At 34.8% G+C, this 27,171-nt stretch overlaps 1 protein-coding gene across 43 annotated transcripts in view; it reads right to left on the bottom strand.

Annotated features, from left to right (window-relative positions):
• The window catches only part of Lar (tyrosine-protein phosphatase Lar), a 1,659,242-nt gene that overhangs the window by 166,679 nt on the left and 1,465,392 nt on the right, over positions 1 to 27,171 (bottom strand). For 41 of the 43 annotated variants that reach the window (XM_067764572.1, XM_067764575.1, XM_067764574.1 and 38 more), the window contains 5 exons: positions 13,107 to 13,343; positions 12,887 to 13,033; positions 12,679 to 12,812; positions 12,137 to 12,278; positions 10,180 to 10,203 (listed from right to left, as the gene is read on the bottom strand). In XM_067764572.1, the coding sequence (XP_067620673.1) occupies positions 10,180 to 10,203; positions 12,137 to 12,278; positions 12,679 to 12,812; positions 12,887 to 13,033; positions 13,107 to 13,343 (684 nt within the window). Of the gene's footprint in view, positions 1 to 10,179; positions 10,204 to 12,127; positions 12,279 to 12,678; positions 12,813 to 12,886; positions 13,034 to 13,106; positions 13,344 to 27,171 lie in introns of all 43 variants that reach the window. The other 2 variants (XM_067764609.1, XM_067764612.1) reach the window with 1 other exon arrangement.

Genomic DNA, 27,171 nt, shown 5'->3' with positions numbered 1-27,171 from the left:
AACGACCACGCCCACTTTTTAAAAAATTTTTTTTTTTAATTCAAATTTTAAAAGAAAAGTTAATATCTTTACAGCATATAAGTAAATTATGCCAACATTCAACTCCAGTAATAATATGGTGCAAAAAAATACAAAAATAAAATAAAATTTCAAAATGGGCGTGGCTTCGCCCTTTTTCATTTAATTTGTAAGGATGCTTGTAATGCCATAAGTCGAACAAAAATTAACCAATCCTTGTGAAATTTGGTAGAGGCTTAGGTTCTAGGACGATAACTGTTTTCTGTGAAAAAGGGCGAAATCGGTTGAAGCCACGCCCAGTTTTTATACACAGTCGACCGTCTGTCCTTCCGCTCGGCCGTTAACACGATAACTTGAGCAAAAATCGATATATCTTTACTAAACTCAGTTCACGTACTTATCTGAACTCACTTTGTATTGGTATAAGAAATGGCCGAAATCCGACTATGACCACGCCCACTTTTTCGATATCGAAAATTACGAAAAAGGAAAAAATGCCATAATTATATACCAAATACGAAAAAATGGATGAAACATGGTAATTGTATTGGTCTATTGACGCAAAATATAACTTTAGAAAAAAACTTGGTAAAATGGGTGTGACACCTACCATATTAAGTAGAAGAAAATGTAAAAGTTTTGCAGGGCGAAATCAAAAGCCCTTGGAATCTTGGAAGGAATACTGTACGTGGTATTACATATATAAATAAACTAGCGGTACGCGACAGATGATGTTCTGGATCACCCTGGTCCACATTTTGGTAGATATCTCGAAAACGCCTTCACATATACAACTAAGGGCCACTCCCTTTTAAAACCTTCATTAATACCTTTAATTTGATACCCATATCGTACAAACACATTCTAGAGTCACCCCTGGTCCACGTTTATGGCGATATCTCGAAAAGGCGTTCACATATAGAACTAAGGCCCACTTCTTTTTAAAATACTCATTAACACCTTTCATTTGATACCCATATCGTACAAACAAATTCTAGAGTCACCCCTGGTCCACCTTTATGTCGATATCTCGAAAAGGCGTCCACCTATAGAACTAAGACCCACGATTTTTTAAAATATTCATTAATACCTTTCATTTGATACCCATATCGTACAAAAAATTCTAGAGTCACCCCTGGCCCACCTTTATGGCGATATCTCGAAAAGGCATCCACCTATAGAACTAAGGCCCACTCCCTTTTAAAATACTCATTAACACCTTTCGTTTGATACCCATATCGTATAAACAAATTCTAGAGTCACCCCTGGTCCATCTTTATGGCGATATCTCGAAAAGGCGTCCATCTATAGAACTTAGGCCCACGCTCTTTTAAAATACTCATTAATACCTTTTATTTGATACCCATATCGTACAAAAAATTCTAGAGTCACCCCTGGCCCACCTTTATGGCGATATCTCGAAAAGGCATCCACCTATAGAACTAAGGCCCACGCCCTTTTAAAATACTCATTAACACCTTTCATTTGATACTCATATCGTACAAACAAATTCTAGAGTCACTCCTGGTCCATCTTTATGGCGATATCTCGAAAAGGCGTCCATCTATAGAACTTAGGCCCACGCTCTTTTAAAATACTCATTAATACCTTTTATTTGATACCCATATCGTACAAAATAAATTCTAGAGTCACCCCTGGTCCACCTTTATGGCGATATCTCGAAAAGGCGTCCATCTATAGAACTTAGGCCCACGCTCTTTTAAAATACTCATTAATACCTTTTATTTGATACCCATATCGTACAAAATAAATTCTAGAGTCACCCCTGGTCCACCTTTATGGCGATATCTCGAAAAGGCGTCCATCTATAGAACTTAGGCCCACGCTCTTTTAAAATACTCATTAATACCTTTTATTTGATACCCATATCGTACAAAATAAATTCTAGAGTCACCCCTGGTCCACCTTTATGTCGATATCTCGAAAAGGCATCCACCTATAGAACTAAGGCCCACACCCTTTTAAAATACTCATTAACACCTTTCATTTGATACTCATATCGTACAAACAAATTCTAGAGTCACTCCTGGTCCATCCTTATGGCGATATGTCGAAAAGGCGTCCATCTATAGAACTTAGGCCCACGCTCTTTTAAAATACTCATTAATACCTTTTATTTGATACCCATATCGTACAAAATAAATTCTAGAGTCACCCCTGGTCCACCTTTATGGCGATATCTCGAAAAGGCGTCCACCTATAGAACTAAGGCCCACGCCCTTTTAAAATACTCATTAACACCTTTCATTTGATACTCATATCGTACAAACAAATTCTAGAGTCACTCCTGGTCCATCTTTATGGCGATATCTCGAAAAGGCGTCCATCTATAGAACTTAGGCCCACGCTCTTTTAAAATACTCATTAATACCTTTTATTTGATACCCATATCGTACAAAATAAATTCTAGAGTCACCCCTGGTCCACCTTTATGGCGATATCTCGAAAAGGCGTCCACCTATAGAACTAAGGCCCACACCCTTTTAAAATACTCATTAGCACCTTTCATTTGATACCCATATTGTACAAACACATTCTAGAGTCACCCCTGGTCCACGTTTATGGCGATATCCCGAAAAGGCGTCCACCCATAGAACAAAGGCCCACTCCCTTTTAAACAACTTATTACACTTTTCGTTTGACACCCATATTGTACAAACGCATTCTAGAGTCAACCCAGGTCCACTTTTATAACGATATTCCGAAAAGGCGTCCACGTATAGAACTAAGGCCCACTCCCTTTTAAAATACTCATTAACACCTTTCATTTGATACCCATATAGTACAAACAAATTCTACAGTCACCCCTGGTCCACGTTTATGGCGATATCTCGAAAAGGCGTCCACATATAGAACTAAGGCCCACGACCTCTTAAAATACTCATTAACACCTTCCATTTGATACACATGTAATAGAAACACATTCCAGGGTTACCCTAGGTTCCTTTTACAACATGGTGATTTCCCTTACTTTGTCTCCACAGCTCTCAACTGAGTATGTAATGTTCGGTTACACCCGAACTTAGTCTTCCTTACTTGTTTTTACATACAATTACACACATAAATGTTCAAAGATATGATGTCAATATACGTACATATATATATTTTGTTTGCACATATTCATGTACCGATTACGCATAACAATATAAAGTTTATACTGCTTTTGACGTTGAACCATACCGCTTGCCTACAACTAATGACAATCCCACGGTGGTCGATTTTGCTTCGATAGCGCTTTAAAATTCAAAATTTTTTTCGAATTTCGAAAACACAGATTTAAGGTATTTAATGTATGAAATGGAAATGGCTTTCCGTCAGGAAAATAAAACAAAAAAAAAAAAAAAGAATTGCCCAGACGGAAGAAAAATGAAGCAAATAAAGAAATTAAACAAAAAAAATTCGGAAATTTTTGTACTTAATTTTCAGCACGAGTAGTTATTTTTTAAGGGGTTGATATGAATGTGTTTTTAAACAAAATTTTAAGGAAATAAATATTCGAGAAAAATTTGTTAAAAGCATTCATTTTTTTTTTGGATTTTTTCCGAATTTCGAAAAGACACGGATTGAAGACATGCACTTTCTTAAAAATAGGTCACGGTATCGAATTTTGTGATGGCTGACTGGTTATCATAGCGGTGCCTTAACTTGGCCGATGAAGGAATAAATTAGTGCCTGAAATGGATCTAAGCAACGAGCTTTGGCAGTTGTCTAAAACATTTTCTTTCTTCTATTCGAATTTTAAAATTTTTTCAATTAAGAAAAAATATATCAAAACAATAATAAAGACAAAACAAATATTGTTAGACCGTGAACTCGATTCGAACTCGCCATCATACAAACCAAAAGGCCGATAAAACAGCAAAATCGTTAAAACAAAAAAATTCTGCTTTAAATATTTTTGGAAGAATTGAAAGAAAAAAAAAACGCAGTTTTTTCGCCTCGCGAACTATGGCACTATCACCAACCAAGTCTTCAGCGACCATATTCACGACGTGTACGACAAAAATGTAGGAAATATTGGACATTCACGGCGATAGCATTATGCTACTTCATGGTCAGATACTTAAAAATACTGGGTGTGACGTTCGATAATGACCTGCATGTTGGCGAGCATGTAGTCGCAACTGTTACGAAAGTCCACAGACACAACGAAATTCTCAAGTCCCCCGTTAGCTGCAGATCTGTCGAAACACAGCGCTTAGAACTGCTACGGAATGTCTTCTTATGTCGCTGGAACATCATCTACACAATGAGGCGGAAATGCTATTAATAAAGAAGAGTAACGAAATGCTAAACAAACAGTTTCTGTTAAACACTTAGAAGCCTGGGCATGCTTACAGCGCAGCCTTCCAGGGATTGAAGGAGTCATCACCGTAAGAACAAATCCGGAACACAAGAATTCAGATATTTGAACGAATAAAGCATATAAAAAAAGTCCGAAACGTTCGATGTCGATAATTGACTGGTTTAATTCAGTACAGACCATAACCTCATGACAAATTTGTGACTTTCAAGCATCAAAAATAACTGAGCACCAATGCGAACCAATTGGCAAACATCTGTTGTGACTCTTGCGGCTGGCTTGAACAAGAACGCGGAATACCTAAGGCGCAAAATTGCGCGCGTGATTGCAAAGTTGATGATATCACTATTGTGCTAAGGAATGCGGACCCCTGACTTACTCTTATACTGAAATGAATATGAAGTGGGTGCGAATTTCAGTTGAATTTAAGAATGAAACGCTGCCTTTCTATCTTAAGTGCTGACTATGTAATAAAAGGTTAGTAGTGCATACTTTTAGGCGCCAAAATACATGTGACTCCATGAAATTGAGTCTTTACAAATATACACTTGATTTTTGGGTTTCACAAATCTGTCTTGAGGTTCTCGACAAAAGTTTTTATATCTTGCTACACAGTACTGCAAAGCTATATCCACACAGCTGCAGCGCCAATATCAATGGCAGTTCAGTTAAGTTGTGCTACCCGCACAATTTATGCAACAAATGCTGCAAAGCGCTGCATTTTTTAACTAGCCACTATAAAGCGTTTCGCCAAAAAACGAATTTTTTCACATTGTTCTGCTGAAACTTTTCTAAAGGCAACATTTTTAAGTTTGTTTGAAATTTTATACGCAATCATTTTTCCCTATTATTTCTACGTACAATTGCGCAATGACAAGCGGCAATAAAATGGCATATGTATGCATGATCGTTTAAAAACGCAGCTCCAAATTGTGTAAATCCATGCTGACAGCGTTCGGCAATAGTCGTCATACGCCGAAAAGTATGCTATGAAAATGGAAAAAAAGGCAACTACAATAAAAACATCGTTATGCGTTGCTTTTATACGTGATAAAAGTGAGGTGGTGCATACTTGAGCTGCATTTTTTATTTGTCTCTTTATATGCACGTTTTTTGGAAATTTTATTTCTTTAATTCTTAACCTGCTTTCCAATTTTTATATGTATGTATTACATTCAATGTTTATACTCAGTTGAGCAGAGCTCACAGAGTATATTAAGTTTGATTGGATAACGGTTGGTTGTACATATATAAAGGAATCGAGATAGATGTAGACTTCGATATATCAAACTAATCAGGATCGAAAAAAAATTTGACTGAGCCATGTCCGTCCGTCCGTCCGTCCGCCCGTTAACACGATAACTTGAGTAAATTTTGAGGTATCTTGATGAAATTTGGTATGTAGGTTCCTGAGAATTCATCTCAGATCGCTATTTAAAATGAAAGATATCGGACTATAACCACGTACACTTTTTCGATATCGAAAATTTCGAAAAACCGAAAAAGTGCGATAATTCATTACAAAAGACAGCTAAAGCGACGAAACTTGGTAGATGAGTTGAACTTATGACGCAGAATAGAAAATTAGTAAAATTTTGGACAATGGGCGTGGCATCGCCCACTTTTAAAAGAAGGTAATTTAAAATTTTGCAAGCTGTAATTTGGCAGTCGTTGAAGATATCATGATGAAATTTGGCAGGAACGTTACTCCTATTACTATATGTACGCTTAATAAAAATTAGCAAAATCGGAGAAGGACCACGCCCACTTTTAAAAAAAAAATTTTTTTTAAGTAAAATTTTAACAAAAAATTTAATATCTTTACAGTATATAAGTAAATTATGTCAACATTCAACTCCAGTAATGATATGGTGCAACAAAATACAAAAATAAAAGAAATTTTCAAAATGGGCGTGGCTCCGCCCTTTTTCATTTAATTTGTCTAGGATACTTTTAACGCCATAAGGCGAACAAAAATTAACCAATCCTTTTGAAATTTGGTAGGGGCATAGATTTTATGACGCTAACTGTTTTCTGTGAAAATGGGCGAAATCGGTTGATGCCACGCCCAGTTTTTATACACAGTCGTCCGTCTGTCCTTCCGCATGGCCGTTAACACGATAACTTGAGCAAAAATCGACATATCTTTAATGAACTTAGTTCACGTGCTTACTTGAACTCACTTTATCTTGGTATAAAAAATGAACGAAATCCGACTATGACCACGCCCACTTTTTCGATATCGAAAATTACGAAAAATGAAAAAGATGCCATAATTCTATACCAAATGCGAAAAAGGGATGAAACATGGTAAGGTAATTGGATTGTTTTATTGACGCGAAATATAACTTTAGAAAAAACTTTATAAAATGGTTGTGACACCTACCATACTAAGTAGAAGAAAATGAAAAAGTTCTGCAGGGCGAAATAAAAAACCCTTAAAATCTTGGCAGGTATTACATATATAAATAAATTAGCGGTATCCAACAGATGATGTTCTGGGTCACCCTGGTCCACATTTTGGTCGATATCTGGAAAACGCTTTCACACCACTCCCTTTTAAAACTCTCATTAATACCTTTAATTTGATACCCATATCGTACAAACTCATTCTAGAGTCACCCCTGGTCCACCTTTATGGCGATATCTCGAAAAGGCGTCCACCTAGAGAACTAAGCCCCACGCCCTTTTAAAATACTCATTAACACCTTTCATTTGATACCCATATCGTACAAACATATTCTAAAGTCACCCCTGGTCCACCTTTATGGCGATATCTCGAAAAGGCGAACACCTATAGAACGAAGGCCCACTCCCTTTTAAAATACTCATTAACACCTTTCATTTGATACACATGTCATACAAACACATTCCAGGGTTACCCTCGGTTCATTTTCCTACATGGTTATTTTCCCTTATGTTGCCACCATAGCTCTCAACTGAGTATGTAATGTTCGGTTACACCCGAACTTAACCTTCCTTACTTGTTTTTATTTAACTTTTTATTGGCTTTTTGTTACAACAAACCAGTTGTTAAACTTTAAGCGTTTAACTTTACGCTTGGTAGGTGTGGAAAAGTTTCACATATATATATGCATGTATGCATAAGGATATATGTACAGGAGGGCGGGTCAAATTGTATGGGGAAAAAAACTTCAGGTGCACATGCAGTTTCTGAATCTATGGGTCATATTGAGTAATATTGTCCACCATAGATCTGAAATGGATTTCGAGCCTCCCTAATTTTGTTAGAAAATTTTATATCCCAATCCGAATAGCGGCTCTCACAAATAAAATACATGCAAATAAATGTCAAATTCGGATTCGGATTGGGATATAAAATTTTCTAATAAAATTAGGGAGGCTCGGAATTTATTTCAGACCTATGGTCCCAGTATTACTCAGTATGACCCATAGATTTAGAAACTGGATGTGCACCTGAAGTTTTTTTTCCCAATACAATTTAACCCGACCTAATGTACAGTGTTGTGAAATTATATAGAAGTATAAAATAAAAGTTTGATCCAATACAGCTGTGTTATTGTCTTAAAAGAAATGGATGCCTTATGGAACTTGCAAAAGCGAAAGACATCTAAAAACATTCCCTTGTCAGCTGATTTGGTACTGATCGCCAGATATATATTTTATGATGTATCTACTAACTTTTTTCAAATTTGATCTAAGTAAATTTCTAAGTAGAACCGAGAACTTCGAGAAGAAATCGTACGCCCTACATAAAATAACCCCAATGGAGCGATTAAATTAATTTCGGAGAACCTCGCGAGCTTCCCGAGTATGTTGAGAATCTCGCGAGAAGCCATGTTTTCGATTAATAATACTGGCAATGCAGCAACTTAATTAAGTGAAGAGAAGCTCGTGACCGTTACAAGTGTTTCGATATTCGAGAATCTATCTGGTAGCCAAGTTATCCATTTGTCGAGTCTCTAAATTCCCGCTTGTCTTCGATTCCCGTTTGTCTCTATCCTAAGTTGCTCCAAGTACAATCAGATATCTCGCATAGTACTAATTTTGATATGTCTATGCTGGGCGCAGAGTGCTTTGAGCGGCGTGAAGCGATCTTTTTTGAAAGCTTTAAACCTTGTTGACAAATTTTAAAATATTTTGTGAGTCGGATTGTTCTTCGTTTCTTATATTTTGTCATAGCATCGCTTTTCGCTTTCACTCTGCCTTCAGCCCACAGCAGTGTAAGGAGTATAGAATATTCTCGCGATAGGAGAGTCTGTCAAAAGAGGCGATTAAAATCCACAGACATAGAAGGTTCGATGGGACACATCAAATAGTTACTGAAATAGCCACGCTAGTGCCTTAGCTGTAGCAATTTCCCGAAAATACCAAATCAATAAACGGCAAACGAACATCCTCATCGAAATCCTCGGTGACTCAGTCTTCAGCCTGAGGTTCTGGTATTTCTTTTAAAATGTTTCATATTTTTACCTCTGCAAGAAATTTTTCAGAAATATTATTGAAGAATTCCTTTAAAACTTTCTAAATAAGTGTAAAAATAACTCACATGGCATACATAGGGTTAAAGAGAACAACAAAGAGGCATGACTATTCAACATGATAGAGAAATAGCTGAAATTTATTCGTAATGCTCAATTTCAACTCTTCTAAACAACTTTACAGTTTACCTCATAACCAATTCACAAATTTTGCTTAATACTAAGTCTACAATGCCCGTTGGGACGAACTCTAGCCTAGGACGCCAATCGTTCTCGGAGCAGTCGTGCTAATATGTAAGCACCGGAGCGTACCGGTTTCATATACAGCGAAAGGCAGAAATACTGTTAGGGGTTACTAACATAGATGGACAGAAATAGAGAAAGAGACTGGGAGAGAGAAGCCGGCAAGAGAAGAATACTGAGAGGGTTCGGAAGGGGAGTGAAGGGAGATATAACATTTAGCAATTTAATTGTTCCAAATCTATTAATATTTTGGGATGCAAATTTATTGCACAATACTATATGAATGAGCATCAGCTAGTCTCTTAGTGAACTTAAAGGTGAGTAAGCATACAAATGCCGTATTCCATTCACGAACGCTTGTGTGCATATGCTGTACGGCAGTTTTCCATTACATCGTTCATTTAAGTACATGCTACATAAATACAAATACATACACATGTGTATATGCATAAAACAACAGCGCTGCGTCTGTTTGTATTTGTAGTAACACGCCTGCAATTCAATTGTTATTGAAATTGTTTAACGTTTAAACATTTTTATCTGCGATTCTTTGTTGCAATAGTAACGCTTTGTAGCGCGTCTCCGCACACAAACATTATTTCCTGCAGCTTTTTTTTACTGTTTTTTTTTTCCTTTTTTTAATCTTTTTTTTCTTATAGTGCTCTCCACCATAAAAATTGCTGCTTAAACTGCGCAACTGATATCGTTGAACGTTTTTACGTTATTGCATACTTTTAGGGGTAATGATGGCATGCACACAAACACACAAACATTTGCAGCGCATACACACACAGACATATATTTAGAACATTTACCTAACATAAACATATCCATACATAGCAGTCGTTACAAACTTCACCACCGGATATGCATTTTCAATTTATATCAATTTCAACACCATTCGCACATGAGGTTTTTGTATGAATCAGTCAAGTCATTACTTATTACGTACTTTAAAAACTAACTGTAGATATGTATGTAGATAAACTTAAGCAATTATAGCTTTAACGAGTGAGCTTTCGTGAGCATAACCATCAATTTTAAACAACTAAAATTTAACTGCTCTTATTCAAAAATGCATGAATATGAGTTTTGCTTTTTGGGTTCGAAACTACAGAAAATTACACTTACTTGCACCTCCGAATGTGAAGTCGCCTATGAATTCATTTTTTCGATTTTGTTTTTCAATTCAGTTACGTTTATGGATATCGCGTTAAGGTGAATTGTTGTTGTTGGTTATTCCATGAGAGCGAGCAATGAATGAAGAGAACAGAGAGAAACAAAAAATGGGGAGCAGAAATTGAGAGATATGTAAATTGAATCGAGTTGCAAGATTATGAAAAAAAATACAAAGCTTTCAAAAAAAGTTAAAAAAAAATTCGAGCAATCAAAACAGAAAAATTAAAAGCTTTAAACATAATTATAAAGAAGTAAAGTTTTGAAAAACTTAAAAAAACGATTAGCAAAGCTTTTAATAACATAAATGTAAGAAAGGAAAATCGCAAAACTTTCAAAAAGGTTTTAGTTGAAAAAATTCGACTATCAACTTTTCAATCAAAACAATTAAAAAAAAATTATATATCAAATTTATAAGCAACTTGAAATTTACAAAAAAATGCAAAGCTGTTGAATACTCAAATGGGAGCTTTTAACAAAATATACGAAGAAAATTATGCAACATATATAAAAATAAAGTTAGTTGGAAAAATCCTTCAAACGATAGCATCAATAGAAAAGAGAAGTGGAAGAAAAGAGAAAGAAAGATGCATTCATTAATATGATATTGTGGCAAATTGGATCTAAACATACGTACATACATAAAAACTAAAGAGCTTGAAAGCTCTTTTAAACTTAAATATATAAGATATGTACATGAGAAAGAAATGTATGTATATATACAAATGGTTTTTACTAGCTAGCTTCACATTATTTTATATGATAGGGTAAAAAGCTCCAGCTCCTGAGTTCGTTACTTTTTGACAAAATTTCGTTACTTTCAGACAGGAAAAAAGATCCAATAACTATGCATTGCATCTCCTCTCACATACCACTTTAAAGGCTTCTAAGGGATACAAAATAAATTTAACTGCTCATTTCTTTGATCATTATTTCTCTAAATATACTATATGATAAATAATTACTTTGGTAATTAAAGATTTCCTTTTAGATTAAACAAAAGCTTTCCTATATATGTACATTCCCTGTCAAAGTTCTATTTTTTTTTTAACTTTAACTTAACTTTCTGAAGTTGAGTTTTTCGAAGATAACGAGATTATGTGCTTTAAGCTTTCACAAAGCTTCTTCATTTACTAAGAAAGTTTCATTTTTTTCTTAACTTATACTTAACTTTTTAAGTAGAGCTTTTCAAAGCTTTTACAAAAAAATAACAGACTTTAAACTGCTGTGTGGAATTAGACTTGAGAAGCTTTTGAAGTAATCACCAATTAATAGCTTTAAAAGCTTTGTGAGAAAAGGAGCACAAATTGTGCGCAGCTAATGAAAATATCAAACGTATGTAGTTCCGAAAGTTTCTGGAAGCTTTTAGGTTCCTAAAAGTTGGCCTTATAAAACAAATAAGTATTTCTTTAGCAGTCTGGCTTAACTTAAGAGCTTTAAGAGCAACTTTCAAAACATTTCCGTCCAACCATCTCTATCTCTATAGCATTACTAATAAACTGTGCAGCTATATTTCAGGTGGAGCTTAAAGAGTTGTATGAGTTTTTGAAAATTTATTTTATATTCTGTAAATAAAACTTTCCTAATCGTCAAAAAAGCATATTTTACTAATGAATAAAACTAAGTTTTTTTTATTAGTTTTTAAATCCCTGTGCTGAAATATAAGTTCTTGAGAAACTTTCTAACTAATTCAGCTTGTTTCTATTCATTAGACCTTTAAAGCTTTCATGTATTCGAGATAGCTTTTCAGTCAGTTTCTTATCAAAAAGATCGGGGATACCTTTTTTGCCGGGCTGTCCCTAATTCTGTAGAGCTTTTATAAACAACTTATTTCAGAACTTTCATTATCATATCTATGTACATACAATTTAAATTTTTTACTAAAAAAGTTTGGTTTACTTACTTGTCTCACCAGTGGTACAAGTCTCAGGTTTCGATGGCGGACCACGTCCAATTGTATTAACTGCAATGACATAAAATTCATATTCGGTATAAGGGCTTAAAGCTCGCACAACATAAAACATTGTGATAATGCCGCTTATCTCGCTAAAAGCCTGTGAAAGAAAGTAAGCGAATAGTTAAGAATAGCACATAAGTTTGTCACTATAAGCTGCATATGTGTAGTGAAAGATTACATTTATGTAGATAAAGTGAAAGCTTTACTGACTTTAAACTAATAAATCTAGTTTCATTGAAGGTTTTACAAATATTAATTAATATAAAAAATTGATTGCTTTTAGTAATACGCTTTTTGTACTAGATGAAAGTTGGACAATAAGCTTTCTGTCAGAATTTTGTATTGGCTTTCAGCTTTTATTTTGTATTAGATGAAAGCTGCACAAAAAGTTCTTTCTTACAAATTTGAACAAGCTTTCACCTTTCGTTTTTAAAACTTGGGCAAAACTCATACGCAAAAAATGGTAATTCATTTCTTTGAGGGTAATTCCAACTAACCTGATTCGCATTTTTCGGTTTGTACTGTATCACATAGTATTGTAAATCTTCAGGTCCCTTATAAGACCATTCCAAACGCACTGATGTGGCGGTCACTTCAGAAATTTGCACGTCTGTTGGAGCAGCTGGTAGTGCTAAAGTTTTGAGAAATTGGAAGAAATATAATTAAATTCTTTGAAAACAGCTTTCAACAAAATGTTGTGCTTACATTGAACTTTCACCATCGCCGTCGCATCAATTTGTCCCAAAGACGAAGCCGCTATGCATGTGAAGTTTGCGCTTTGTTGTATATTTGTCAGTTGTAGAATATTACGGCCGATTGGTATGTCATTTTCGGGTGTCAAGTCTTGAGCGCCTAAAAAAAGTCAAACAACAAATTATTTGAAGTCAAAAAATGTGTTTATCAACTGATTTCAATAGTTACTTACCTTTCATCCACTTCACATGTGGCATAGGAGAGCCCACCGCAATGCATGATAAATTCAAATTCGCACCCAACATCACTTCATTGATAGGCTCTGGTGGGCGTGAAAATGTAGGTGGTACGCGTCGTACTTTTACGTATAAGTTTGTTGCTTTTGAATGTTCAGTGCCAACTGAGTTCTCAGCGACACACTCATATTTGCCTTGATCCTCTTCGCGACTGTTTTCGATTTGTAGGCCACCTGGAAGTAAAGAAAAGAGAATTGAAAATTATGTAAGTGAGTGAGTCGTTGTATTTTCTGAAAAAAAAAAAAACAAGTAAAGGTGTCTAAGTTCGGGTCTAACGTAACATTATATACATACTCAGCGTGAGCTTCAATTGTACATTTCATTTCAGATAAATTACTTTTCTACATAACACGTGGCACCGCCCGTTTAAAAAAATGTCTCCACATTTCCTCTTACAATAAAACTTGATGATAAGTGAAATAACATTGATTCAAAACTATTTTTTGCTAATTTATAGCTTATTATTCTAGTCTACGACCCTTTTAAACATGTTTTATATCTAAGCTGCCGTGGTCTTTAACCGATCCCGTCCATTTTTACTAAAATATTTTCTGCTATAAGAAAATATGTGTACACAATTTCATTACAATATGTTAATTTTTCTTCGAATTATGGCTCCCGAAACATTGAAAATTGCTTAGTCATAAAAGGGGCGGTGCCACACCGATTTTCAAAAAATTTACTGTTTTCCAATTTAATGTTATAATGCAATTTAGAAAGTAAAATTCTATTAATACAAAGCTCTTTTTCGCTAAGATATAGCTTATTATTTTTGTCTACGACCCTTTTAAAAATCCTTTATATAAAAGCGGGCGTGGTCTTTAACCGATCTCGTCCATTTTTCCAGAAATATTTCTATAGCAGGAAAATATGTGTACCAAATTTTATTACGATACGTTAATTTTTCTTCGAGTTTTGGCTGCCGAAACATTGAAAATTGCTAAGTCATAAAAGGGGCGGTGCCGCGACAATTTTTTTAAATTTGAAGTTTTTCCTATTTATTGTTATAAATACACTTGGGAAATGAAATACCATTGATATAAAGATCTTTTTTGCAAAGATATAGCTTATTTTATTCGTCCACGACCCTTTTAAATTTTTTTTTATAAAAGTGGGCGTGGTCCTTAACCGATTTCGTTAATTTTTCTTCAAAGCATTCCTTATAGTAAAGACAACCTCTCTGCCAAATTTTGTTACGATAGGTTTAACAATTTTTGATTTATGATTAATAATATTTGTAAAATTGATTTTATCACAAGTGGGCGGTTCCACACCCATTTAAAAATTTTTTATACTCAGTTGAGCAGAGCTCACGGAGTATATTAAGTTTGATTGGATAACGGTTGGTTGTACATATATAAAGGAATCGATATAGATATAGACTTCCATATATCAAAATAATCAGGATCGAAAAAAAATTTGATTGAGCCATGTCCGTCCGTCCGTCCGTCCGTTAACACGATAACTTGAGTAAACTTTGAGGTATCTTGATATAATTTGGTATGTAGGTTCCTGAGCACTCATCTCAGATCGCTATTTAAAATGAACGATATCGGACTATAACCACGCCCACTTTTTCGATATCGAAAATTTCGAAAAACTGAAAAAGTGCGATAATTCATTACAAAAGACAGCTAAAGCGACGAAACTTGGTAGATGAGTTGATCTTATGACGCAAAATAGAAAATTAGTAAAATTTTGGACAATGGGCGTGGCACCGCTCACTGTTAAAAGAAGGTAATTTAAAACTTTTGCAAGCTGTAATTTGGCAGTCGTTGAAGATATCATGATGAAATTTGGCAGAAACGTTACTCTTATTATTATATGTACGCTTAATAAAAATTAGCAAAATCGGAGAAGGACCACGCCCACTTTTAAAAAAAAATTTTTTTTAAAGTAAAATTTTAACAAAAAATTTAATATCTTTACAGTATATAAGTAAATTATGTCAAGATTCAACTTCAGTAATGATATGGTGCAACAAAATACAAAAATAAAAGAAAATTTAAAAATGGGCGTGGCTCCGCCCTTTTTCATTTAATTTGTCTAGGATACTTTTAACGCCATAAGTCGAACAAAAATTAACCAATCCTTTTGAAATTTGGTAGGGGCATAGATTTTATGGCGTTAACTGTTTTCTGTGAAAATGGGCGAAATCGGTTGATGTCACGCCCAGTTTTTATACACAGTCGTCCGTCTGTCCCGCCGCATGGCCGTTAACACGATAACTTGAGCAAAAATCGATATATCTTTACTAAACTCAGTTCACGTACTTATCTGAACTCACTTTATCTTGGTATGAAAAATGAACGAAATCCGACTATGACCACGCCCACTTTTTCGATATCGAAAATTACGAAAAATGAAAAAAATGCCATAATTCTATACCAAATACGAAAAAAGGGATGAAACATGGTAAGGTAATTGGATTATTTTATTGACGCGAAATATAACTTTAGAAAAAACTTTATAAAATGGTTGTGACACCTACCATATTAAGTAGAAGAAAATGAAAAAGTTCTGCAGGGCGAAATAAAAAACCCTTAAAATATTGGCAGGTATTACATATATAAATAAATTAGCGGTATCCAACAGATGATGTTCTGGGTCACCCGGGTCCACATTTTGGTCGATATCTGGAAAACGCCTTCACATATACAACTACCACCACTCCCTTTTAAAACTCTCATTAATATCTTTAATTTGATACCCATATCGTACAAACTCATTCTAGAGTCAACTTTTATGGCGATAATTCGAAAAGGCGAACACCTATAGAACGAAGGCCCACTCCCTTTTAAAAATACTCATTAACACCTTTCATTTGATACCCATATCGTACAAACAAAGTCTAGAGTCACCCCTGGTCCAGAAAGGCCTACTCCCTCTTAAAATACTCATTAACTCCTTTCGTTTGATACCCATATTGCACAAACGAATTCTAGAGTCACCCCTGGCCCACCTTTATGGCGATATCTCGAAACGGCGTCCACCTATGGAACTAAGGATTACTCCCTTTTAAAATACTCATTAACACCTTTCATTTGATACCCATATCGTACAAACGCATTCTAGAGTCACACCTGGTCCATCTTTATGGCGATATCTCGAAAAGGCGTCCACCTATAGAACTAAGGCTACTCCCTCTTAAAATACTCATTAACTCCTTTCGTTTGATACCCATATTGCACAAACGAATTCTAGAGTCACCCCTGGTCCACCTTTATGGCGATATCTCGAAAAGGGGTCCACCTATAGAACTAAGCCCCACGCCCTTTTAAAATAATCATTAACACCTTTCATTTGATACCCATATCATACAAACAAATTCTAAAGTCACCCCTGTTCCACCTTTATGACGATATCTCGAAAAGGCGAACACCTATAAAACGAAGGCCCACTCCCTTTTAAAAATACTCATAAACACCTTTCATTTGATACCCATATCGTACAAACAAAGTCTAGAGTCACCCCTGGTCCACCTTTATTGCGATACCTCGAAAATGCGTCCACCTATAGAACTAAGGCCCACTCCCTCTTAAAATACTCATTAACTCCTTTCGTTTGATACCCATATTGCACAAACGAATTCTAGAGTCACCCCTGGCCCACCTTTATGGCGATATCTCGAAACGGCGTCCACCTTTAGAACTAAGGCCCACTCCCTTTTAAAATACTCATTAACACCTTTTGTTTGATGCCCATATTGTGCAAACAAATTCTAGGGTCACCCCTGGTCCACCTTTATGGCGATATCTCGAAAAGGCGTCCACCTATGGAACTAAGGATTACTCCCTTTTAAAATGCTCATTAACACCTTTCATTTGATACCCATATCGTACAAACGCATTCTAGAGTCACCCCTGGTCCATCTTTACGGCGATATCTCGAAAAGGCGTCCATCTATAGAACTTAGGTCCACGCCCTTTTAAAATACTCATTAATACCTTTCATTTGATACCCATATCGTACAAACGCATTCTAGAGTCAACCCTGATCCACCTTTATGGCTATATCCCTGAATGGCGTCCACCTATAGAACTATGGCCCACTCCCTCATAAAATACTCTTTAATGCCTTTCATTTGATACACATGTCATACAAACACATTCCATGGTTTCCCTCGGTTCATTTTCCTACATGGTTATTTTCCCTTATGTTGTCACCATAGCTCTCAACTGAGTATGTAATGTTCGGTTACACCCGAACTTAACCTTCCTTACTTGTTTTTTTTTAAATTTTTATCAAGAGTCTCAATATCAGTCCACACGTCAAATTTCAACGTTCTAGGTGTATTATTTACTAAATAATCATGTTTTTTGTGTTTTCCAAAGTGTTATATATATAAAAAGTGGGCGTGGTTATCATCCGATTTCGCTCATTTTCAATTCAAATCTATTCTGGGTACAGATTAGCTCGTGCACCAATTTCGGTGAAGATATCTCATATTTATCGTGTTAACGGACAGACAGACGGACGGACGGACGGACATGGCTCAATCAAATTTTTTTTCGATACTGATAATTTTGATGTATGGAAGTCTATATCCGTCTCGATTCCTTTATACCTGTACAACCAACCTTTACCCAATCAAAGTTAATATACGCTGTGTGCAAAGCACACTGAGTATAAAAACAATAACAACAAGAGAAAGTTCGGCAACAGGATACCAGTCGTAGGCCTCAGCATACAAGCGGTGAACGATAGGTAATTTAAGAGAGCAATTTTTAGTTTCCAACAGTGACGAGTGGGACAGTACAAAACGAATTTCACGACTCCAACGAAAATCACTGCTGAAGATTTCACTTCCCAATTTAAGGCAACTGTATCGACTATACCATACGTTTCGTGGGAAACTAAGATGCGCTTTGTATATTAGCATATTTTAGCTTGTGACGGATGGGACAGGTTGGACAAATTTCAATTGGCTACTTAATTGAAAATATTTATTTTATTTTAATTTAAATATAATTAAGAGAAACTGATTCCTAGAGGGGTTGTTCTACACCCGTTTCACTATTTTCTAGCATTAAAATAAATGTACGTGTTTAAATTGTATACCCCTGTTATCCTTCTCGCTGTAATCGCACAACAGTCATCAATTGCTCGTCATTTACTTCAGAGATTGTTTTAAAATATTGCTCTTTCTTCGTTCAGCTACATTAGGTACCATTAACAGCTAATCGGGCGGCTCGGCGTGAATTACAAATCTTTCTACGTAACTTAATGCATAGCTATGTGTATTAAGTATATAGGTCATGCATATGTGTATGTATTATTTTTTTAAAGTTTTACGAAATTTTCGATCTTATTATTTTGAGTTCAATGAATTTCTTGGAGTTTGCAGTTTTATAGCCCAATCATTTTTAGTCCAACATTGCAAGTTATATATCTCTCTAAATTCGCACTGATTTTTCAAAAAAATTTTCCGGAGGCTGCTTAAAAGCAGATATTTGTAAATTAGAGTTATGTGAAAAGTAAAAAAAAAAAACAATATTGTGAAAATTTACGACTGTTACCATTCTACTCACTTCTACGCACTTCATACGAATGCTGTGTAACCCGGCAAGGCGTTGTCATTGCGGTAGTTATGAGATTTTAAGGTTGTTACCAGCGCCGCTGTTATATTAGCTTACTATGCCATTAAGCAATGACCTCTGATTGCATATATTGGTGCTTTAGAAGTTCAGGGCGAAAAAAAAATTAACTGTATTGCAAAGCTGCATATTTTAACTAGCTAGAAGCTTCACCTGATAAAGGAGTACATTTTTTACATCAGGGCTTTACAATGCATCATTTTCATTACAAAACGTAGAAGCTTTTGCAAAAACTCCTAACAGACTTTAAGTTGGATACAGCTTATAGTCACTATGTTTTAAATGATTAAAAATGTGGTAAACTTGTATCAGTCATGCTGTTTGAGATTAGGCTTGAAAAGGTTTTGAAGTGATCACCAATGGAGCACAAACCCTGCAAAGCTAATGAAAATATTTTGCGTACGTAGAAGGGGAATTTTCTCGAAGCTTTTAAGTCCCTTATTATAAAACTTTTCAGGCTTTTTCAAGTGGATAGCTTTTAGAGCAACTTTCACAACATGCAATGACTTACTTAATAAGCTGTGCAGCTACGGTTCGATATACCACTGCTTCGAGCTTTAAAGAGATATATGAGCTTTTGGAAGCATGGCTAATTAATAACGTCAAGCCTTTTTTATGACTTTTTAAATCTCTGTGTTGAATTATTTATTGTTACTAAGTTGCCGTGAAGCTTTTGCCAATTAACCTAATAAATACATTTCCTTCTTTCAGGCATTCGACGTAGCTTTTCAGTCAGTTTCTTATCAAAAAACATCGGCAGTATTTCCTTTTTTAGGAGGGCTGTCGCTAATTTTGTAGAGCTTTTAAATAAGCTGTTCAGAAAAACATCGCTCAATTTTGTTAAATCCTTGCGCTAATTGCAATAGCTTCATCTTTTGCGCGTAGAAAGAATTGCTGCACCACACATTTCTCCTTCAAATCCGCACAATGTGCACGTCAATATAGTATAAATAACAACAAAAAATCTTTATATCTCAAACTTTGACTTGAAGGCGACGCATGAACATTAAATTTCTTTAACGACCTTACAGCAATAAGCGAAAAAGCGCAGTCAATAGATTTTTTTATGGATTTGAAGTGCAAACGCCAGAAGCATAAAAATATGTTTTGCTTATGCACCCTTGTTGTGCAAGTGTTGTAAATAAATATTGAAATGTGTGTAAGTGTGAAATCCCTTAACGACATCACATAAAATTTATGACATAATTATTATTTTATTGGCACTATGACTTTGAGAAAATTTGTGTGAGAAGATAAATGCATGGTATACGTTTTTTCCCTTACTAGCTTTTTATTAAAGACATTTTGAACTTTTTGAACTTGTATTTCGTTAATTGAATGACACTTTAACACCACTGTAAGTGCACATTACTACACACCACACTACGTATAAGATAAAGAAAAAATATTTGCCAGACAAGAGTCGGAAATAGATCTCTTCAGCTGAGAGATGTTCAAAGTGCGTAATAGGAGCGTGGGGCAACATCCAACTTCTGAGTCGACTTTCTTTGAAGCTGCATCGGCCAAAAACTTGAAGGGCATACATATTAAGCACGTCTAAAAGTATGCAATACTGCATTTTCAAAGTTTTACTCTAAGGTCCGGTTTTTCAGTAGAGTTTAAATTTTCTTTTATGTTTACAATATAATCTTTCATCAAATTTTCCGGAAGTCATTACCCTAAGATGTTCAAAGTACGTAATAGGAACTTGGGGAAGCTTCCAACTTCTGAGTCTACTTTCCTTGAAGCTGCATCGGTAAAAACTTGAAGGGCATGCATATTAAGCACGCCTAACAGTATGCAATACTGCACTTCCAAAGGCCCGGTTTTTCAGTACAAGTTTAAATTTTCATTTATGTTTACAATATACAAAATATTGCGTTTAAAATTTTTCCCAGAAAAATTTATGTACATATTGTTACGAATTTAGTGCAATTCCGCTTATTTGCAACATTCTGCTAACGTTCGAATCACTAAACTGTTGAATAAATAACTCCAATATTCGATAATGCAAAATGGTCTTTATTAGACTATTTTCAAAATAACACTTCTATTGCTCGCCATATAGCGTCTCAAATCAAACTGATTGTCGTGCCGTGCCTCTACTGTTGCTACCTTTTATACTGTCTGGTTCCTTCGTTGCATATTTCTGGCTTTTCTATTCTAGAATTTACTAGTTAGTTATCAGCTATAAAATTACCAGCTATGACTACGTTTATAGCTTCTCATATGCGCGTGTATATGTGAATGATACTTGCACACATTATTGCCTTCTTTTGTGAGCATCTCAGATAAGATATATGCATGTGTTTGTGCGTCTCTTCTCCGCTGCTCGTATGGACATGTGGGTAGACATAATGATTGATTTGTTGATGTGCATACGAGTCACTGCTTAGTATCGGTTTAGAGATGATAGTACCCCTTAGTGTTGCTAGTATTCGTCACAATATGTATACAAGCAGGTTGAAGAGGAGTGCAGGCCATCAAACAAGTTTATAAAAATTTAAAAGTAGCGCTGAAATATCAATTTAAAAATGACTAAACTACCAATGGTAAACATCTTTTTAAACTATGAGACTCTGTTTACACGCACCTTACAGACGCCTCGTATATGTGCTTTGCTTAATATCATTTTGGTGTGCTCATAAAACTGAGTATTTACTCAGACTTATAGCAGATTTCCAAAAAATGTTGTATGTTAATAGAACATACTTTCCGCGTTTGCTGATGTGGAAGGTTCTTTCAACAACGTAAAAGATAAAGCTATAGAATCAGCCTCCCGTAGGGCAGCTCTGGAAGAACCAGTAAGGAATTGGAGTCTCGTCTTTTCATCTCAACCGCGAGATATCAGCTGAGATGCTGGGAGCGAGTATAAGTATTCAGATATATAGAAGCAATGTGGGGTGCTGCCACCTCTGGTATGGAAATTAAAGTCTCTATCTGACTGATCCAAGGTTTCTAACACGGTATCAATTTTTTGTTTTGCAGCCAAGCATGATGGTAATGAAATGGGATTGTTTTAATTCTGTTTTAAACAAAAAAAGCGGTAAGAGTTCGAAACAATTTATTTATATTTGGACTTTAAGTAAAATAACAGGCATTTAGCTGTGGGCTGTTCATGCAATGGGTGAAATATTTTTGACCACCACCGTACAAAAATTTGAGAAAATATATTCAAATGAATAATTGATAAATCTGCAGTCCGATGTCATTTAAAGTGAACATTGAGCAAATGAATCAGAGATAGCAAGAAATAAGGAATATGTTTGTCCTCCTTACTTATTTGGGGCAAACAACATTCCCACTATTGCTTCACCATAAAAAGATGACTAAAAAGATATTGCACAAAAAAAAAAAAAAATGTAACACTCTTATTATGAAAATTATTCGCACACACATAAATACTCGCACATTTAACATAATTTGTATGGTATCAAATATTTATTAAATACTGCCGCACTTGTGGCATATCTTGTGCATCCTCACGCTATTTCTTTTTTACTCACTCCAACTAGCCTCATTTCAAACTATTAACTTTTGCGCTTATGCGTGTGTGTGTTAATGTACATATGTAGATACAATTTACGTGAAATATTTTTTGCTCATAAAGTGCGGTCAATATTGGTTGGGTCGACCGCAACATTGGCAATTTATGGCAAAAATATGTGATCAAATAACTTGAAAATGGTAACCCAATGCACAGCTGGTATGTGTGGCCAACTGCTGTTAACTGCTGCCGTTGGCTTGGGCAAAGTGATTCTGGTGCGCATAAACAATAATGAAGTAAAATTAGGTTTTTGTGTTTCATTTTTATCAATGTGCGGAGAGCAGAGTAAGTATGTACATGAATATTTTTAATACAAGTACTTTCTGAAAATAATAAAAAAATAAATATTTTGCTAGTAAAGTTTCAGGGTCAAAAGGGGGAGGGAGATTTTGCAAGTATCAAAAGTGGCCAAGTGCTATATTCCGTACACTAGGAATACTAAACTCTGATAAACTTAAAATGCAGTTTAACTGAAAAACCATGTATGCCTAAAAGTATGCAATGTTGTTAACTTAAGAGAGTAATACTACTTTTCTTAAATTTGTTTCTCGCGCTGATATTCAAATTAAAATACTGCGTACATCAATTAAGCTTTAATTTTTAATGCATAATTAAACATAAATTTTCGACTTTGCTTGCTTTTTTCCCACTTTCGCTTGCAGCGCATTTATTTTATTGTATAAAATGCTTTTAAAAATTTGCAAAATTTTCCACTAAAATTTTTCCACTTAATACAGTGAACGCTTGTTAAAAATTAAAATATCCATGCATGTGCTGACATTTATGTCCGGCAATTGTTAAAATGTCACTACCGCTTTACAAAATATGTTACAACCATTTATTTACACATCACTTGACTTTATTGCCTGTTTTTAGGCAATCAAGCGTAATGACATACTCTTTAAAAAGCATGATAACAATATAAATAAAAATATCAAGCAACGCTGATTTGACAAAAAAATATAATAACTTAACAAACAACTTCATTTGAAAGAACAAGCAAACGCTGAAACGAAAAAAAAATTACGCCTAAAAGCATGCAATGTTAGCTAATTTTTTACGACAGCATTTTGAAATAAATTTTTTTGCAAGAGACCACGAACTAAAAACGTTATAAAAAATTAATAGAGCAATGAATTTTGCGATAAATCATTTTAATGGTAGAAAAAGCGTACAAAGTAAAAAGTCAACTGTGGCATGTGACAACAACAATAATAACATAAAAAAGCAGATGCAAAAAAAGAAATAACTTCCCTCAACTGTTGGCAGTCATTCAGTTATGTTGTCGATGAGTCAGTGAGTCAGCGACAGCATGTTTAAACAAAAACGTATATCAATTTGAATTGTTTAGAAATTTATTGCATATTTTTAGGCGCCATTGCAGTGCTTTTACTACTTTTACTTTACTACAAACAAACCAATTTTGTTGCTAGTTATTTGTGTGATTGTGGCATGCTTGTTTGTAACACTCATTCATTCATTATTTATAGTTTTTGTTTTGTTTGCTACGCAGTATTTTTTATTTTGCTGTTTTTTGTTTGTATGAGTTTTTTTCGTTATAAAGCTTTTATTGCTGCAGTTCGCGCGCATTGAGCTTAAAGGCAAACCATTAAAATAAAAATTGTTTGCACTTTGGCATGCACCATTCAGAAGAGAGAAGGAGAGAGATAAAATTGGAGTGTGTATTTTTTGGATGGGGTAGATAAACATTTGTGATCGTTTAATGCCATTTATCAATAAAATGTTGCATACTTTTTGGCAATTGTCGTAAATTAAACTTAAGTGGAAACAATTTTGTATAGTTCAAAATGATAGGAAGTAAAGATATGGTCGAAAAGCAATATAAGAAGTATCAAAACTTTTTGCCAGTAATTACTTGTAGTACTCCAAGAACTAGCGAGTTGGCTCAATCAGAAACGCTAGATGGCGCTAAGCTAGATCAACATATACAATACAATATCTGAGCGCTGTAAGAATAATGTGGGTTACATTTTCAGTTTCTACGGCTTCAATAATAAGTAATTTCAAAGGGAAATGAAAGTCAAATCCTTAATATCAGCGCCATCTCTTCAAACGTGTAGCAATTTGTTCACCTCTTCGACAAATGATTCGCAACAAAAACAGTGGAGTGTTGGAATGGTCAGCGGAATAGCCGGAATATCTTATATCAGTAAACTAAAGTACGTTCAAGAGTTTCTTAATTTTAATATTCGTATGCTGAAAAAAAAATTCAATTATACGTTTAGCTCACCTAACATATTTCATAAAATATTTACTTATATGTCATATGTCAGTTGTTAAACAAAAATCAACAAATACTTTACCATATTGAACAAGTAACCAGAAACTGACTGAGTATGTGGGTGATGCTAATTTGGTACAAAACTTCAAAATACCTCATACACATGCTGTCAAGTGCAAAGGATTTTGTGTGATAGACTTGATAAATTTACATGCTACATCGTTGGTAACAATGAGTAGTAGATCATACAAAAAGAAGGAAAACATTAAATTTCATTTACAGCCTTTTTTCTTCATACATAAACTATTTACTAGCAAAAAGCCAAAAACAAGTACGTCCAAGTAGCAACTTTAAGTATAATATTTAGGAAAGCAAATCAAGCATGAATGAATGACTTGCATACATTTTTAACAAAATATTCTGGGTTCTTACGCACATGAACATACTTTTAGGCGCATGCATATGCTAATAAAGCAAAAATGAAGGCATATAAAGTAAATAAACACAACAAAGTGAAGCTATAAAATAAAGTTACAAGATAAGATCTAAAAACTACTGTAGATGTGCAGAAGAGGTAATATTAGTCTGTTAACGCCTAAAAGCATGCAACACATATCATAAATACTTTAACACTTCTAGGCACATAAATATAAAATATATCATATTTTAGTGCTAGGCTTACTACTGGCTGGTCATAAAAATGACAAAAGGTAAAGCTATCAAAAACTACGATAACAGCAGCATAGTAGCTGTAAATATAAATCCGCTACATATGAAACAAGAATGAAAAGTTATTTAGCTGATACAAGACAAAGGTTTAAGTAGCTGTAAGAAAAGTTACTCACAAATAAAAGGCTTTTCATGCTATATATTATATTCGCGCAAAGTAGTGTTTGTTGCAATTATAGAGCACAAAATTCTAATATAAGGAGTTTGTAGTATAAGTTTAGGAGCAGCACATTAATTTTGATCAAACTGATAGCGATGGTGGTGATTTGATGATTACCTGCTGAGGCATTATTCATTTTGCTTCATATTTTGTTGGCCTTAATTATAGCATACATATGAGTAAAAAAACAATGAGCATAAAACCGTGTCACCACCATGTACTGGAGAAAGAGGAGTCCCTTAAAGCGGTAGGGGAGTTCCAAGAAATCTTAGATCATAGGAATGCAGATCTCTTTAAGTTATGGATATGGCGAAAACCCAAAAACCAATTGGTTGGCTATGGTATGGTTATTGCTTTAGCGTTATGATATGGCACCATTAATCGATTACATTGATTTCCATAAGGTTGGTTCGATCAGCTATTTTATCTGGTTATGGTTAAGTCACCATTAACCGGCCCTTTAGAGTGCCTGAAATATTACGTTTGTTGATATAACTACCCTGTTGTTCTAGCAATGGCGAGTTACCGAATCGGACAAACAGTTTCTTATGGCCCTAGGCCATGCTTTTTACCTTGCTCATTATCAAGCTTTTCGGTGAGTATTTCTCGGGACATTAAGTTAAAAATGCTAGGTATGTTCAAAAAAAAAGTATACCCCAAAGTCTGTGGAGTGTGGCGCAACGCTCTAGCTGTTAGGGCAAGGATGTAATATTTCTCAAGGTATAAAATTGCAACCTGTGCCAATACGTCCCCTCCAATGACATGCCAATGTTAACAGGCACGTCTATAGGCGGGAGTTATCCCTGCTACAATGGTTATGCAAATTCTCATGCCTAGTGGGTGTCCTGCAGCGCTAGAGGATAATTTGATTGGTGTCATGCCAACAATAAAATTAAGCATCTATTTAGCCGCTACAATGTTAGTTTCGGAAAATGAGACAAGTAATTTTTCAACTCAGATCTTGGCTGGACGGTAGCTTTAAATCTTTTCTTAGGCAAATCGTGATATGATCGTAATCTGGGAAAAGCGCCTAAAAGGGCACTTTCTATTCAGAAACGGAACGGAACGTTTCGCTCGTGAATACACAAATTTAGTATACAGCATATCGCTTCTTGGTAAGAGTAAATGAAAACTTGTGTTGTTTTTGGGTAGATACATTTAAAAATAGGTATCTCTAATTTTGCGCCTAAAAGTACACTGGTAATTTAATTCGAATTTTTCAAGAAAGTATTACATAATTTTTGATTTGAGCTCAAGCACAACCTTAATAAAAATATGAAACACATTTTTTTAAATTACAAAAATTTATACATAAAAGAAAAGTAAATAAAAATATAAATTAGGTGTACGTGGGGAATATTTTGAGTATGGTTAGAAAAATATACAGCACTTAATTTCTTGCGCTTTTTTATTTAGTCAATAAACAATTGTTACACCGACATTTACATTACTTGTACTTAGATTAGATATATTGCATGCATACGAGACACAGCGGAAGGTTGCTGTCCTATTTAATGCTCAAAAATGGGTGGGAACTAAAATTTTTAGATAAGTGCCGAAAATAAACCCGATATTTTTTCATGCTGAAGTGTGTTTTAAGACAAAACGCAGTTTTCGAATAATTTTTGATATGTTTGGGTTCATATGCATAAAAAAGTAGTTGCATGTTTCAAGGAGTATAGTTATATAATTTTTAAGAGGGCAATATTTGTATACAAAAATGTTC

This window comes from Eurosta solidaginis, chromosome 2 (genome assembly GCF_040869045.1).
Source record: "Eurosta solidaginis isolate ZX-2024a chromosome 2, ASM4086904v1, whole genome shotgun sequence".
NCBI lineage: Eukaryota > Metazoa > Arthropoda > Insecta > Diptera > Tephritidae > Eurosta > Eurosta solidaginis.
Note: the sequence above shows the minus strand (reverse complement) of the source record. Positions and strands in the feature narration are given on the sequence as shown.